Genomic DNA, 17,824 nt, shown 5'->3' with positions numbered 1-17,824 from the left:
TATATTAGTCAGCAAGAGAAAAAGTGAACTTGTTGTGCCTGAAGCTGATGTGTTGAAAGCAGAAAACAATGGGCAAACCTAAGGATCTGAGCAATGTTGACAAGGGCCAAATTGCAATGGCTAGATGACTGGATCAGAGCATCTCTAATACTGCAGTTCTTGTGGAAAGTTCCCGGTCTGCAGTTGCCGGGACCTACCAAAAGTGGTCCAAGCAATAAAGAGATGGCACCAGGATACAGTATGGGAAGAAGGCAGCTGGTGGAGGAAGTGTGATGCTTTGGGCAATGTTCTGCTGGGAAAACTTGGGTCCTGCTATTCATGTGGATGTTATTTTATAGTCCATGCCTTGATGGGTCAGGGCTGTTTTGGTGGCAAAAGCGGGAACCTACTCAATGGGGTGGTTAAAATATCATGGCTGTTCTCTGTGTAAACACATGCATACAGTACACACATAAATATAACTCCACTACTATACTCCATACTATATAGACAGTCCCAAATAAACATGTACATACACGCACTCATCACAGCCTATTTTGTGTGTTTTATAGATAAGGCAAATAACAGGTCCATGGTTTTACATGCAGCAATTGGGCTGCAGAACCTGTCATCTATAGTATACACTATAAGTTATTTTTCGTTCAACCCAGTGGGTTGAACACAAGAGATGCTAGTGCGGCAATCTCCCTGGCTGTGCTATTGTGTACTGACTCACCTGAACACACTGATCAGTGCAGGTAGACATTGGCTGCCAACGCTGATCGGATGCGGGTCAGATGCTGGATTTCCAGCATGGCCGTTCAACAAATGTTGGTTGTAAGGCAGGCTTCTGTAGAACAGACAGCTGTACGCATGGGCTGAAAGTCAGCTGGTTCCTGCCAAACCAACCATTTTTGTATGATTTCTGGCCGTATGTACCCAGCTTTAGTACACCATATCCTTTAATAAATAACCCCCAATGTCTCCAAGCATTGTGGTAAATGAGAAATGGATAATGAGTTAAGTACAAGTCCAACCCGTGTGTTATTTACACAGTTATCTAAAGGCCTGTCTACATTCATACAGTATGCAACAGTAAAGTTACAGAAAATAAACAGTTTATTTCATTGAAAAGGTTTCTGCTAAGCGTTTCTCTCCCCTATTACAAAGTAACAGTGCATCATTCACCTCCTGATCTTGCATCTTTTCGTTAAAAAAAAAAAAATATTCAATGCTATATTCAGCTGAACACCTGACTGGAGTTATTTTAATGATGTAGAGAACAGGTTCGCCCATGGGAAGAAGCTGATCGATAGAACTGATGACTTTGCATTGTTCCAAATAAAAGGCAGGCTGTGGAAAATTAAACCTGTGGGAGTCTGAACGGGTGCTAGACATAATAAAAAGCCAAAAGCCAAGTAAACAGATCTATAAAAATCCTACATGTATATATGAAATATATTAAAACCTGTCTTATTTAAATACCATTATTGAAGTGGGACAAAACACATCAGTCCCCTGACAGCATGCAATGGCATATACAGTTGTGCAACATTTCAAGTAAAAACCATCTCTAAAAAAAGACTTGTTTAAAGTGGACCTTCACTCCAATTATACACTTTATCCTAAAAGAACCCCCCACCTCTGCAATTCAATATGGCAATTTTTTTTTAAAAGTTCTGGTTCGCCCCACCATCTCCATTCTCATCTAAGCTCCTCCAAACCTGAAGCATCCCGAGATAGAACACTAAAACCAAAAGTGAAGTGAAGTTCTTTAACGTGAGCTACAGAACCAAATCTGGTCAATGACCTGCATTACGCAACAAAACTGATAAAGCGCCCCACCAAAACTCAGATTCTTATGTAGCTCTCCAACCGTGTCAACATACTCTGTTATTGGCACTATATATTGTTTTGCATGTCCACACTAGTATTTGGCATTTTGCTGGTACAGTAGACTGGCCAGAGAGGGATCACTTTGGCGCAGTTGGCCAGCTTTAATGAATATTGTAATGTTGGCAGTTGAGTGTCGTGTCTCTTCCAGTGTTTAATAGTTCCTTCAACCAACCTCTACACTGCTACAGTGGTTTTTGTTTTTTTTTTAATGTTCTGATTCGCCCCACCATCTCCATTCTCATCTAAGCTCCTCCAAAACCTGAAGCATCCTGAGATTCACATGTCACATATCCCAGGAGGAATCAGCTTCAATACAGTGACCAGAGGAGGGCGCACTTTTGGCAGACCTGAAGGCACATCATCAGGGGCCTGACTGCCTGCACCAGGAAAAGCCAATCAGCTCTCAAGGATGTCACAAAGGAAGATACTGTGTGGGACATATAGCAGCAGATGGCCAATCACAGCTGGATAATGCTGGAACAGCACTAATAGGCTCCCATGTCCCAGCCATTGTCAGCGCTCTCTCCTCTTCCCTGCAACCACCACTGACTGACACAGGGGAGCCAGAGCTGAAGATCACGTGACCGGACCAAAGGAGAGCAAAAATAGGTAAGCTTATATATAATTTTTTTTTAAAACAGGCTAGGCAGCAGGAGGGGGGGGGGGACCATTTTTAAGACTACTTAGTTTTAAGCTGGAATTTTACTTTCCTTTACTCTTTGTTACAGTCTGTGTAGATGGGTACTAAAGCTGAAGTTTAATCCGCTTCAATTTTGCCTTCCATTGCTCTTTGCCTTCCCTCTAAGCAACGTGTTAATTTTCTATAATAAGCATTTCCACACATTATATTAGACCCCAGTGACGTCATCACTAGGTATCTGTGCTTTTCTATGCAATGCAGGCAGATCATGACTGTGGGAGGGGTCAGCAGGGTGCTGTACACAGCTTTCTAAAAGCATCACATTACTCTGCCTCAGTACTCTTCTCAGCATCCTTCAAGTCCTGATTCAAGCAGTGGTCTGGCTCTTTGGAAGAGTTTTGCAAATATCAAAATGCCTTGATGAGTAGACGCGAGTCTGGAGGAGTGGATGTTCCTAGGCAGACTGATTTTGCATGGAGACTGCCCTAGGAAAATGCTCACATGTGATGCCAAGCTTCCATGATTGAAAGATCTGAAATCCAATGAATGAAAGTAGAGGGCCAGGAACTGTAAGTCTAGGGAGGAAAGAGCTAAATGATGCTGGGCATTCTCTAGCCAGGAAATACTGTGAGCTCTAAGTGAAGTACAGCTTTTAATGCACAGTGTGAGAAGCTCCAAGTGCAGTAAATCAGAGCAAGCAATTTTAGTGCAGGAGGAGCCTATACAACTGAAGTACAGGTAAAGTTGGTGGTCAGCTTTAACAATACAAGTAATGATATATATTGACTATAACAAATTGAAAAACAGAATATACAAAATATAGTCATGCATCAATACTATGCAACTATAACATTGAAAAGGGTGTTACTGACAGAAGAAATTCACAAAGCTAGCACCAACTGCTCTCCAGCAGTTTCATCTTTTAAACACCATGTCATACTGTATTATTATTATAATTGGCAATATCTCTTACCTTGTTCAGTTTCCCGAGCGCAGATATCAAGTCAGCCCATTCACTGGAGTACTCAAAATTCTTCAATGCCTTGTCCACAGCAGCCACATAATTCCTGTATTTGGAGTCAGTTAGTAACTCCACTTCTTCAGTGTTCATTCTCCCTCCACGTCCCACTAGAGACCAGCTCTAATCTCACAAGAAACCATCACCTGTAACAACAACATGCTATGTCTGAGCACACAAAAAAATCATCCCAAGATATTTGACTACTGTGCCTTAACACAAGATATAAAGATACCATTAGTGTCAGAAAATATAAACATGCATCTTGTACAGAAAGAACTCAAGCTATGTAAGGCAAGAATGGACATCTCACTTCAATTGTGTCTCTTCAGGAGACAAAGTAAATGTAGGACCTTTTCCCATGTTCCTAGGTGCGTTGAAGCCTAGTAAAAACACAAATAGGAGAGCGCACTGGCCTAGTGCATTATCCTAAGTAAATTTTATTAAATGCTGATAAAATTTATACTCAATGAATAAAAACTTGCATATCAAGTGATGACACAGGGCTGGTATAGACTTGATGGACCTTGCAACGCCAGGTGGGTATCATCCAGGTTCCCAGAACATGGTTGATGTGTTTTGAGGAAAACCCTCCTCTTCAGAGTCTAGCTACGAAGTTTAACAGGGCGCCACCTTTCCTCCCTCAGCTGCCTGACAAAGTGGCTAACAAGGAGATGGCTGCTTGGTAACCAGAGCTGTTCTCAGCTCCAAGCACTTGTCTGAGACAAGTGGCAGCAAAATGAATGCAGAGAAATGGAAGGCTGACAAGCCACCATATGTCTTCGGCAAGTGCTTGGAACTAAAACAAGTACCCGTTAGCAAGCAGCAGTCTCCTTGCTAGCTACATTATTGGCCAGCTATGGAAGGAGGAGAAGACACTTCTTAGCTAGGCTTACAATTCACATAGGAACATGGGACAAAGCACTACATGTACTTTTTCTCTTGGGGAATAGAACACTGAAACCAAAAGTGAAGTGAAAGTTCTTTAACACAAGCTACAGAACCAAATCTGGTCAAAGACCTGCACTACGCAACAAAACTAATAAAGCTTCCCACCAAAACTCAGATTCTTATGTAGCACTCCAACAGTGTGAACATACTCCCTTATTGGCACTATACATTGTTTTGCATGTCCACACTAGTATCTGGCATTTTGCTGGTACAGTAGACTGGCCAGAGAGTGATCACTTTGGCGCAGTTGGCCAGCCTTAATAAATATTGCGATGTTGGCAGTTGAGTGTCGTGTCTCTCACAGTGTTTAGTAGTTCCTCCAACCTAACTATACACTGCTACTGTGTACTATAGTAACATAAGAGTTGGCAGGAGGAACCACTGAAGGGGGTTCACAGGAGATCAACACTCCCGGAAGTGCTGTTTTCCTGCATAGACTTAAGAGGCAATTTATCTGCAATGTAGTGGAATTAGGCAGCACAAGCTTTGAGAAAAGCGATTTGCTTTCTTCTTTACAGATAGCAACTATATTTGGAATTTTGTTGAAGCAACAGTATAATTTTAACATAGTTTTATAATAGCATTGAAAGCCTAAGTAAATTTACAAAATGGTTTTTAAAAATCAGCACACGTGACATTACTTACATGAAGAGTGCATTACACTGGAATAAGAGTATAAACTGAGTTCTAAAAGCAGCCAGCAAAAAAATTTGATTGATCACAAATAAAACATATTATATATACATATGCAGTGCACAATAACTAAAAAAAAGTCCATATAGTATGAACATCTTCATCCAAGATAAAGAACAAGTCCCAACACCAGCCAAAGCATGGAGATGTTCAAATACTGCACCACAGTGATAGAGCCAAGCAACTTACCAGATAGTAAGACACTCAAATTATAGAGTGGCCATAATTGCTTGATGTATAAGTGAACACTTTGGTTCCATATGGCTTTATCTGTCTCATTTAGTCGAGAAACATCCAAAGACCGATCGCCAAACTCCATACAATACAAGATTTCTCCAGAATAGCAAGAAGAGTGTACCACTGTAGGTTGTTGTGGTGCTCTGTATCCCTGGACTGGGGCTCAACTGTGTGTACAGCTGATGTAGGAGTGGAACAACCATTATGCTAGTGCCTGTTGTTATAGTGAAAATCTGAAGTCCTCTTCCCCCCACCCTATACTCTGAAGTTGTAATTCTCTGGTGCTGCACTTAATACCAGCAAGGACCTATGACGGGCACACTTTAAGGGTGCTGACTATTCCCACCCACCACCATTCATAGAAGCTGTATGACAACTTCCACTAATGAAAAGTGATCAATGAATGGATGATACAGACTTTTATTTCATCTGCCTGTCCTCCATTCATAAGATTGCTTTTCCCTCATGGAAGTTATAGTATGGCTTCTATGAATGGAGGAAGGGCGTGGAAAAGGTGGGCTTAATCGGCACTCCAGATGAATGCTAGTCACAGGTCCAGCACTGGTATTAACTATAGCACAGGAGGATTATGACTGCGGGGTATGGGAGAGGGGCAGAGGACTTCAGATTTCCACTATAAAGGCAGGCACCAGTACAAGGGACATATTACATTAAATGTAAGTAATTTCCCTTGTGCCGATTTAAAAATTTTTTTTTATCTTAACTTAGGTTTTAAAGCTGAATTCCAGGCAGTTATAAAAGACATTATTGCAGTTCTGTACTTATTAATAGTTCATTAAAGGCAGAATTAGACTTGGTATCAGCCTCTTGCTAGAGTGTGAAAGGAAGAAGCAGCACAAGGAGCCACTATGTGTTAACAAGAAGCAGACTAGAGCGTGGTGACGCCTGGTTCAGTTCATGCCTAATGGGTCTATGACCCGATTTTATTGTGTGAGTAGGTCTTTGGCATTTGTGTATGGTATAATAAACTTTACTGTATTACACTATGGTGGCTTTGTTCTCTGATTCCCTGTTTATGAGCCATTGGGAGAGTGGAAGAGTTTTGTAAAGATGCCTTACCATTATAATGGTTGATTAACCGTGGGCTGTGTAGAAGCTGATCCTGTGTCCATCCAGAAAGTGAGATTTATCCCACCTGGGACTAACTGGTGATTTGTTATGCCTTATGACTCCTTGAGGGTCAAAGAATGGAGGTAAAAATGCATGCTAGATGGTGACAGATGGTCTGATGCACTTGAGCACGTAATTATTTTCACGGTCGAAGATTGATTCATCACAGTTATACGTTTGGGACTTTGTGCTATGTGATTTATGAATATTGTTTATTTATGATCACATGTATTTATATTTGGTTAATATTTGTTTCACGTATATCACCTATCACTTATATTTAGTCACATTCTTGATTTTTATGTTTTTGGGCTACACATTAGGTGCACCACCATTATATTCATATAATTTATGTATTCACCCATTTAATATTGAGTCCTTTATTTATATTTTTTATGTCTATTATCACATGGTATTAGCACTACACCACCTTATCTACTTATGCTTATGTGTTCTACCAACTTTGCAAAAATAAAAAAGATTATATCTAACAATAATTAGACCCCCAACACATAATTGTGGTATCCTATATGTACTGTAGTTTTGCCCTTCATGGCTGACAAGTCTCATAGTCACCAGTCATATGCACCCATGCTCTATATGACTGGTCCAAGACATCATTAAAGCAAACTTATATTTGTGCTCTAAATATCTAGCATGTTAAACTTGTTTAGCACAAAATAATGATACAACAGTCTCATGTGACAGATTTTATGCATTGCGATAACTTATTTATTGCTTATTTCTACACAGGGAAATTCACTGATGTAAAAGTTAACAAATTAAAAATTGTGAGCAGACAGGCTCTTGATTGCAGAAGAGATATGCTATGTCTTTTCTGCAATAAAACAAAAACTTTATACAAAATCCCATCCAGCAGGAAAAATTCTTATCCCTTTGGATTGTATAAATACATACTGCATGCCAGCCCTATATCCTCACATGAGTTTAAAATACTCAAAGGGGTAGATTTACTAAAACTGGAGCACTCAGAATCTGGTGCAGCTGTGCATGGTAGCCAATCAGCTTCTAACTTCAGCTTGTTCAATTAAGCTTTGGCAATAACACCTGGAAGCGGGTTGGTTTCTATGCAGAGCTGCACCAAACTGTGCACTCTCCAGCTTTAGTAAATAACCCCCAAAAATCAATGAGATAATAAATCTACAATACAATATTACAATATGAATCCCAATCATAAATGTATCATATTAGTAAAAAAAGTGCAATCATTACCCACACCCTAAACAGTATATATGTGTTAACACGCATAAAATTTGAAAATTCCATAAAGCATATAATAATTCAAGAAAGTCCTTTAGCCAATATGAAACTCAAGTTCAATTTCAACATATTTGACCTCCATGTGCAGTGCTTGTAAACCAAAAAGGCTCACCAGATGTACATGACCTCTTATTTCTAAGCAAGTTATAGATTTCCAGATTAGCAAATTGGAAAACAGCCAGCACCTCTCTCCTTTTCTGCTCCACCTCCAGTTAAGGCTCAGTAATATGGCTCAGCACCTCTCTCCTTTCCTGCTCCTCCCCCAGTTAAGGCTCAGTAATATGGCTCAGCACCTCTCTCCTTTCCTGCTCCTCCCCCAGTTAAGACTCAGTAATATGGCTCAGCACCTCTCTCCTTTCCTGCTTCCCCTCCAGTTAAGGCTCAGTAATATGGCTCAGCACCTCTCTCCTTTCCTGTTCCTCCTCCAGTTAAGGCTCAGTAATATGGCTCAGCACCTCCCTCCTTTCCTGCTTCCCCTCCAGTTAAGGCTCAGTAATATGGCTCAGCACCTCTCTCCTTTCCTGCTCCTCCCCCAGTTAAGACTCAGTAATATGGCTCAGCACCTCTCTCCTTTCCCGCACCTCCTCCAGTTAAGGCTCAGTAATATGGCTCAGCATCTCTCTCCTTTCCTGCTCCACCTCCAGTTAAGGCTCAGTAATATGATTCAGCACCTCTCTCCTTTCCTGTTCCTCCTCCAGTTAAGGCTCAGTAATATGGTTCATTCAGCCGCTCACCACCACGTACCATGTGTTCAAGCACAAACATTCTCCATAGTGTAATACGGTTAAAAATGCTTTTATTAAATAACAAATTGCACTCACATTAAAATTACTTGGGCAGTGCTCCTAAACCTGGCAAACACCTCTGTACTGAAAAATTCAGATACCTCCAAGATCCTTGTAGCATCTGACATCACATCCACCCTCAATGCGTTTCACCATAAAGACAAATTCCTCCAGCAGCTGAACTAACTTCACATCATACTGCATCCTCCACACCCCCCCCCCCCCCCCATAGGAGAGAATGATGGGGGAAGGAAGCATACAGTACGATGTGGAGTAATTTCTGCCACTACATTCGGTGTTTTGGGGGTGAGGTAGGAGGGGGTAGGGGGAACAGTTAGTGGGGAGTTTCTTACTTTAAAAGAAAAAATACCTAGATCAAGGTTTGATCTATATCAGTGCCAGGGTTAGTGTTTGAGTCAAAAGGTCAGGATTTTTCTTTCTTTTTTTTTTTTTTAAATTAACATCAGTTTCAGTGTTTTAGGTAGGGCAAACAACAAATATTATACAGCTCTGGCCAAACGTTTTGAGAATGATACAAATAATGATTTTCACAAAGTCTGCTGCGTCAGTTTTTTTGGCAATTTGCATAGACTTCAGAATGTTATTAAGAGTGATCAGATGAATTGTAATTAATTGCATAGTCCCTCTTTGCCATGAAAATGAACTTAATCCCAAGAAAACCCATTCCACTGTATTTCAGCCCTGCCACAAAAGGACCAGCTGACATCATGTCAGTGAGTCCCTCGTTAAGACAGGTGTCAGTGTTGACCAGGACAAGGCTGGAGATCAGTCTGCCATGCTGATTGACTTAGAATAACAGACTGGAAGCTTTAAAAGGAGGTTGGTGCTTGAAATCACTGTTCTTCCTCTGTTAACCAAGGTTACCAACTAGAAAACACATCCAGCCATCATTGCTTTGCACAAAAAGGGATTCACGGGCAAGGATATTGCTGCTACTAGGATTGCATCTAAATCCACCATTTATTGGATCATCAGGAACTTCTAGGAGAGAGGTTCAATTGTTGTGAAGAAGTCTTCAGATTGCCCAAGAGAGTCCAGCAAGCGCCAGGACCGTCTCCTAAAGTTGATTCAGCTGCGCGATTGGGCTAACACCAGTGCAGGGTTTGCTCATGAATGGCAGCAGGCAGGTGTGAGTGCATCTGCACGCACAGTGAAGCAAAGACTTTTGGAGGATGGCCTGGTGTCAAGAAAGGCAGCAAAGAAGCCACTTCTCTCCAGGAAAAACATTAGGGACAGACTGATATTCTCCAAAAGGTACAGGGATTGGACTGCTGAAGACTGGGGTAAAATCATTTTCTCTGATGAATCCCCTTTTCAATTGTTTGGGGCATCCAGAAAAAAACCTTGGCTGACGAAGAAAAGGTGAGCGCTACCATCAGTCCTGTGTCGTGCCAACAGTAAAGCATCCTGAGATCATACAAGTGTGTGGTTGCTTCTCAGCCAAGGCAGTGGGCTCGCTCACAATTTTGCCTAAGAACACAGCCATGAATAAAGAATGGTACAAAAACATTCTCTGAGAGCAACTTCTCCCAAACCGCCAAGAATAGTTTGGTTACGGACAATGCCTTTTCCAACATGATGGAACACCTTGCCATAAGGCAAAAGTGATAACTGAGTGGCTTGGGGAACAAAACATTGAAATTTTGGGTCCATGGCCAGGAAACTCCACAGACCTTAATTCCATTGAGAACTTGTGGTGAATCCTTAAGAGGCGGATGAACAAAAAAAACCCAACAAGTTCTGACAAACTCCAAGCGTTGATTATGCAAGGAGGGGCTGCCATCAGCCAGGATGTGGCCCAGAAGTTGATGGACAGCATGCCAGGATGAATTGCAGAAGTCTTGAAAAAGGAAGGGTCAACACTGCAAATATTGATTCTTTTGCAGAATCTTAATGTAATTGTCAATAAAAGCCTCTGACACTTCTGAAATGCTTGTAATTATACTTCAGAATACCATAGTAACATCTGACAAACAGATCTAAAAACACTGAAGCAGCAGATTTTGTGAAAATTTATATTTGTGTCATTCTCAAACCAGAGCCGTACACATATGTGGTATCGCTGCGATCCTCAGGAGCTGAAGAATTTATTTTGAGTTGTTCTTTGGTGGTAGGTTATGGTAGTAACAATATACAAGATAAAAAGGAGAAACTGTATGAAAATACAGAAACACCATATAGGGGAAGTAGTGATTATGATGATTACTGTTCAGTTCACTAGCTCACCAATGAGTACCCAAGTACACCAATGAGTACCCACAGTACCCAAAAAGGATGCACTAAAAAATATTCATAGGTGAAAGCCCCCATGAGGAAAGAAGGTACTACTAAGTGACCCAAGTAGTTTAACTGAAATTATAGCTTTAATAAAACCACATAGTAATGAAACTTTAAACAAATGCAAATAGAAAAGTTAAACTATGTCTCCACCCGTCACCATTAAAAACATGACATTGTCACTTTAAAAATTAGGAACCCCGGGTCAGATGTTAGAAGTGCACGCTGTCAAGACCCCAAAATGATATATCACAAGACTCTAAACCTCCACTTGAGGGGCATTTAAACCATTCATTAACAACATCAAGCAGAGTAGGGAGGCAGAGTCAGGATATAGCATGGGGGGTAACAAATCATTAATAATAGAAGCTGAGGTTAAGGAAAATGAATATGCATGTAGCCATGTATATTAAGGCACGTAGGGTGCTATACACCTCAACCAATTCAATGACATTGATAAATTAGCAAAATTCAAATGAAAATCATAAAAAGTCCAACTGCCTTCATAAAAGCTGTGCGGAGCGCCCTCTAGTACAAACAGAGCACGGTCACTAAGAGCCTTCAGGAAGAAATCTCACTAGGGAGTATAGTTGTTGCCGGGTCTGATATGTCAGTCTCAGTGTTGGGATCCAGATAGCATGTGACAGGGGGGTGCCTCAGATAGTGACCATGGAGCTACAGTAGTTGCGGATAAGATAGCTTGAAGACTCAATCTATATTCCTCCTTCACCGGTCCTGAATCAATCACTGTTATTTAACTGCTTCCCATCCGCCCGTTGCCTAAAGACGGTGGACGGGAAGCTTTGTCGATGTGGCCTAACATACCTGCACATCAGCCCACATCGGTGGCTCCTGAGCAACTCAAAGATCACACACCCAGGAACCGGGAAATCGCTATATCACCTGGACACAGCGGATCACATTACTACTGTGTCCAGGCGATCACATGGTGTAGTACCATATGATTGCTGTGAACAATCACAGCAATCACTTAGTAAGCAGTGAAAATTAAAGTAAAGATTGCTTCTCTCTGCTCTCACTGTAAGAGCAGAGAGAAGCAATGCAGCAGCTTGTGAGTGTACAGCAGTCTGTCGGGCTGCTTGTACACTCACATACTGCAGTACCAGGCACCCCAGAGTCCATGATTACTGCCCCAGTATCCCCGATCACTGCCCATGGTGAGTGAATAATAAACATGCAGACAGCCCCTGTCACCTGTCCCAGTGCTCGCAATAACATGGCCATACACCATATTAACGTCCTGTTCACCGCCATACCAGCGCTCTGATCACCGCCATATGCAATACCAGCGCCCTGATCACCGACATACCCCATACCAGCTTCTTGATCACCACCATATCTCATACCAGCGCCCTGATCACCACCATACCCCATACCAGCATCCTAATCACCCCATATGCCATACCGGCATCCTGATCTCCACCATACTCCATATCAGTGTACTGATCACTATACTCCATACCAGTGTCCTGATCACCACTATACTCCATACCAGCGCCCTGATCACCACCATACCCCATACCAGCGCCCTGATCACCACCATACCCCATACCAGCGCCCTGATCACCACCATACCCCATACCAGCATCCTGATCACCACCATACCCCATATGAGTGTCCTGATCACTATACTCCATACCAGTGTCCTGATCACCACTATACTCCATACCAGTGTTCTGATCACTGCCAAACCTCATGCTAACGTCCTGATCACTACCACACCCCATACCAGCTTCCTGATCACTGCCATACCTCATACCAGTGTCTGGCATTTTAGGGTCTCAACTAATCAAATATATATCCCATAGTTTATACTCTATAGATTTCACACAGACTCAATAATATATACTGTTTTGGGTAATTTTTACCCTGAAAATATAGCAGAATACATTTTGGCCCACATTTATTAAGAAAAAGTATTTATTTGGAAAATGTTACACAAAAACTAAGCAAAAAGCTATTTTTTTCAAAATGTTCGGTATTTGTTTCATTTACAGTGAGGAACAGAAGTATTTGAACACCTTGCGATTTTGCAAGTTCTCCCACTTAGAAATCATGGAGGGGTCTGAAATTCACATTGTAGGTGCATTCCCACTTTGAGAGACCGAATTAAAAAAACAATTCAGGAAATCACATTGTATGATTTTTAAAGAATTTATTTGTCTTGCACTGCTGAACATAAGTATTTGAACACCTAAGAAACAGCAAGAATTCTGGCTCTCAAAGACCTGTTACTGTGTCTTTAAAAAGTCCACCTCAACTCCACTCATTAATCTAACTTAGTAGCACCTGTCTGAGCTTTTTAAAGACACCTGTCCACCCCACAGTCAGTCAGACGCCAACTACTACCATGGGCAAGATCAAAGAGCTGTCAAAAGACACCAGAGACAAAATTGTGGACAAGACTGGAAAGGGCTATGGGGCAATTGCCAAGCAGCTTGGTGAAAATAGATCAACTGTTGGAGCAATTGTTAGAAAATGAAAGAGGCTAAAGACGACTGTCAGTCTCCCTCGGACTGGGGCTCCATGCAAGATCTCACCTCGTGGGGTATCACTGATGATAAGAAAGGTGAGGAATCAGCCCAGAACTACAAAGGAGGAGCTGATCAATGACATGGAGAGCTGGGACTACAGTTTCAAAGGTCACTGTCGGTAGAACACAATGCCGTCATGGTTTCAAATCATGCATTGCACGGAAGGTTCCCCTGCTCAAGTCATCACATGTCCAGGCCCGTCTGAAGATTGCCAATGACCATCTGGATGATCCAGAGGAGGCATGGGAGAAAGTCATGTGGTCAGATGAGACCAAAGTAGAACTTTTTGGTCTAAACTTCACTCGTGTTTGGAGGAAAAAGAAGGATGAGTTGCATCCCAAGAACACCATCCCTACTGTGAAGCACGGGGGTGGTAACATCATGCTTTGGGGGTGCTTTTCTGCTAAGGGGACAGGACGACTGCACTGTATTAAGGAGAGGATGAATGGGGCCATTTATTGTGAGATTTTGAGCAACAACCTCCTTCCCTCAGTCAGAGCATTGAAGATGGGTCATGGCTGGGTCTTCCAACATGACAACGACCCGAAGCACACAGCCAGGATAACCAAGGAGTGGCTCTGTAAGAAGCATATCAAGGTTCTGGAGTGGCCTAGCCAGTCTCCAGACCTAAATCCAATAGAACATCTTTGGAGGGAGCTAAAACTCCGTGTTGCTCAGCGACAGCCCCGAAACCTGACAGATCTAGAGGAGATCTGTGTGGAGGAGTGGGCAAAAATCCCTGTTGCAGTGTGTGCAAACCTGGTCAAGAACTACAGGAAACGTTTGACCTCTGTAATTGCAAACAAAGGCTTCTGTACCAAATATTAACACTGATTTTCTCAAGTGTTCCAATACTTATGTTCAGCAATGCAAGACAAATAAATTCTTTAAAAATCATACAATGTGATTTCCTGAATTTTTTTTTTTATTCTGTCTCTCAGATTGGGAATGCACCTACAATGTGAATTTCAGACCCCTCCATGATTTCTAAGTGGGAGAACTTGCAAAATCGCAGGGTGTTCAAATACTTCTGTTCCTCACTGTATATAGCAAAACATTTAAAAACCCAGTGGTACGCAAATACCACCAAAAGAAAGCTCTATCTGACTCAAAAAAATTGATAAAAAATTCATATAAGTACAGTGTTACATGACTGAGCAATTGTCACTCAAGGTGTAATAGTGCTGAAAGCTGAAAATTGGCCAGGACTGGAAGGGGGTGAAGGTGTCCGGACTCAAGGGCAGACTGACCATTCGGGCACTGCCCAGGGTCAGTAGAGGGCCCCATGAGAAGTTCAGTCCATCCCCTGGATGTGCCAGACACTGTCAAAAAAAGGAAATACTAGCCGGCCGGGTTTAGAGAGTGATGCTGGATGGGGCAGCAACATGGCAGGCGCTTCAACTGCCTCTCCTCCTCGGAGATTCATCTGAGGGACGGGTCTACATCCCCGCCGCGGGTGCTGAACTCGGAAAGCTGGAGGGGCAGGCAGACAGTCACTGGAGAGCAAAGTCGTTGCTGAGCTGGCCTGGCTACCTGCAGTAGGTCAGTGTGTGTAATCCCCAGCCAGGTGACACTGTGTTCTATTCTGCCCAGTGTCTATCCTGACCCTAATAACCCTGATTTCTATATTCCCTATACAAAACACTGATATCTGAACACTGAGTGGCATTCAGTGTACAAATGTCAATGGTATATATAGGGAATAGCACTCAGTGTACAGAGATCAGTGTTATATAACACTGATCTCTGTACACTTAGTGTTATTCCCTGTATATAACACTAATATCCATACATGGAGTGCCGTTCGCTATATAGAACACTGACATCTGTACACTGAGTGCCACTCAGTGTTTAGATATGTGTTTTATATAGGGACTATCATGCAGTGTACAGACATCAGGAATAGTCAGTGTACAGATATCAGTGTTATAGAACACTGATATCTGTACACTGACTGCTATTTCCTATATAGAACACTGATGTCTCTACACTGACTGCTATTCCCTATATAGAACATTGATGTCTGTACACGACTGCTATTCCCTATATGTAACATTGATGTCTGTACACGACTGCTATTCCCTATATATGACACTGTCTGTACACTGAATGCCATTCCCTATCCCAACCCTATATCCAATAGCCTGGATTCTATATACACTGAGTGCACACTAATATCTGTACACTGAGTAGCACTTAATGTACAGATTTAAGTGTTATATTTAGGAAATAACGCTAAGTGTAAAGATATCAGTGTTAAATAACACAGATATCTGTACACTTAGTGTTATTCCCTATATATAACACTAATATCTGCACACTGAGTACCACAGGAATAGCAAGCACTGTACAGAAAATCAGTGTTATACAGAGGGAATAGCAGTGTACAGATAAAAGCGTTATTTAACACTGATATCTGTACAATTACTGTTATTCCCTATATGTAACACTGATATGTGTACACTGACTGCTATTACCTATATATAAAACACAGATATCTGTACACTTAGTGTTATTCCCCATACAGATCTGTAATGTACAGCGCTGACTGTAATGTACAGCGCTGAGCGAACTATTGGCGCTTTATAAATACTGTATAATAATACAGATCACTGACATCTGTACACTGAGTGCCACTCGGTGTTCTGATATCAGTGTTTTATATAGGAAACAGCACGCAGTGTACAGCCATCAGTGTTATACTGTATATAGGGAATACCAGTCAGTGTACAGATATCAGTGTACAGATATCAGTGTTATGTACAGTGCTTGAAATGTTCTACATGTTGTCATGTTACAGCCAAAAATGTAAATGTATTTTATTGGGATTTTATGTGGTAGACCAACACAAAGTGGCACATAAGTGTGAAGTGGAAGGAAAATGATCAATGGTTTTCAAAAGTTTTTACAAATATATATGTGAAAAGTGTAGCGTGTATTTGTATTCAGCCCCCCTGAGTCAATACTTTGTAGAATCACCTTTTGCTGCAATTACAGCTGCAAGTCTTTTTGGGGATGTCTCTACCAGCTTTGCACATCTAGAGAGTGACATGTTTGCCCATTCTTCTTTGCAAAATAGCTCAAGCTCTGTCAGATTGGATGGAGAGCATCTGTAAACAGTAATTTTCAAGTCTTGCCACAGATTCCCAATTGGATTTAAGTCTTGACTTTGACTGGGCCATTCTAACATATGACTATGCTTTGATCTAAACCATTCCATTGTAGCTCTGGCTGTATATTTAGGGTCATTGTCCTGCTGGAAGGTGAACCTCTGCCCCAGTCTCAAGTCTTAAGAAGACTCTAACAGATTTTTTTCTAAGATTGCCCTGTATTTGGCTCCATCCATCTTCCCATCAACTCTGAACAGCTTCCCTGTCTCTGCTGCAGAAAAGCATCCCCACAACATGAAGCTGCCACCACCATGTTTCACAGTGGGGACGGTGTGTTCAGGGTTATGTGCAGTGTAAGTTTTCTGCCACACATAGCATTTTGCTTTTAGGCCAAAAACTTAGATTTTGGTCTCATCTGACCAGAGCACCTTCTTCCACGTGTTTGCTGTGTCCCCCACATGGCTTCTCGCAAAATTGAACGAGACATCCTATGGCTTTCTTTCAACAATGGCTTTCTTGTTGCCACTCTTCCATGAAGGTCAGATTTGTTGAGTGCACAGCTAATAGTTATCCTGTGGACAGATTCTCCCACCTGAGCTGTGGATGTCTGCTTCTCTGGGCCTCTTGGCTGCTTCTCTGATGAATCCTCTCCTTGCCCGGCCTGTCAATTTAGATGGATGACCATGTCTTGGTAGATTTGCAGTTGTCCCATACTCTTTCCATTTTCAGATGATGGATTGAACAATGCTCCGTGAGATGTTCAAAGCATTTTTTTTTTATAACCTAACCCTGCTTTAAACTTCTCCACAAGTTTATCCCTGACCTATCTGGTGTGTTCCTTGGCCTTCATGATGCTATTTGTTCACGAATGTTCTCTAACAAACCTCTGAGGGCTTCACAGAAAAGCTGTATTTATAATGAGATTAAATTACACACAGGTGGACACAAATTACTGAAAATTTTGAAAAAAAACACTATATTTTCTACTTTCTGCTACAGAACATATCCAATAAAAAATTTTAAAAATAAAATGTCTTCATAAATTTAAGCCAAAATGTATTCTGCTACGTCTTTGGTAAAACAAATCCCAATAAGTGTATATTGACTGGTTTATGTGAAAGTTACAGAGTCTACAAACTATGGGATATACAGTATCTCGCAGAAGTGAGTCCACCCCTCACATTTTTGTAAATATTTTATTGTATCTTTTCATGTGACAACACTGAAGAAATTAAACTTTGCTACAATTT

General features: G+C 41.5%; 1 protein-coding gene across 3 annotated transcripts in view; it reads right to left on the bottom strand.

The window, feature by feature from the left end:
* DOP1A (DOP1 leucine zipper like protein A) overlaps positions 1 to 17,824 on the bottom strand; it is a 119,388-nt gene that overhangs the window by 90,087 nt on the left and 11,477 nt on the right. For all 3 annotated transcript variants that reach the window (XM_089693097.1, XM_089693099.1, XM_089693098.1), the window contains exon 2: positions 3,489 to 3,679. In XM_089693097.1, coding sequence (XP_089549223.1) covers positions 3,489 to 3,626 — 138 coding nt within the window. In that variant the 5' untranslated portion in view covers positions 3,627 to 3,679. The remainder of the gene's footprint in view (positions 1 to 3,488; positions 3,680 to 17,824) is intronic.

Source organism: Staurois parvus, unplaced genomic scaffold, assembly GCF_062004578.1.
Source record: "Staurois parvus isolate SC_StPar_1 unplaced genomic scaffold, SC_StPar_1.0 ptg000613l, whole genome shotgun sequence".
NCBI lineage: Eukaryota > Metazoa > Chordata > Amphibia > Anura > Ranidae > Staurois > Staurois parvus.
The sequence above is the reverse complement of the archived record's forward strand: the minus strand, read 5'-3'. Positions and strand labels throughout refer to the sequence as shown.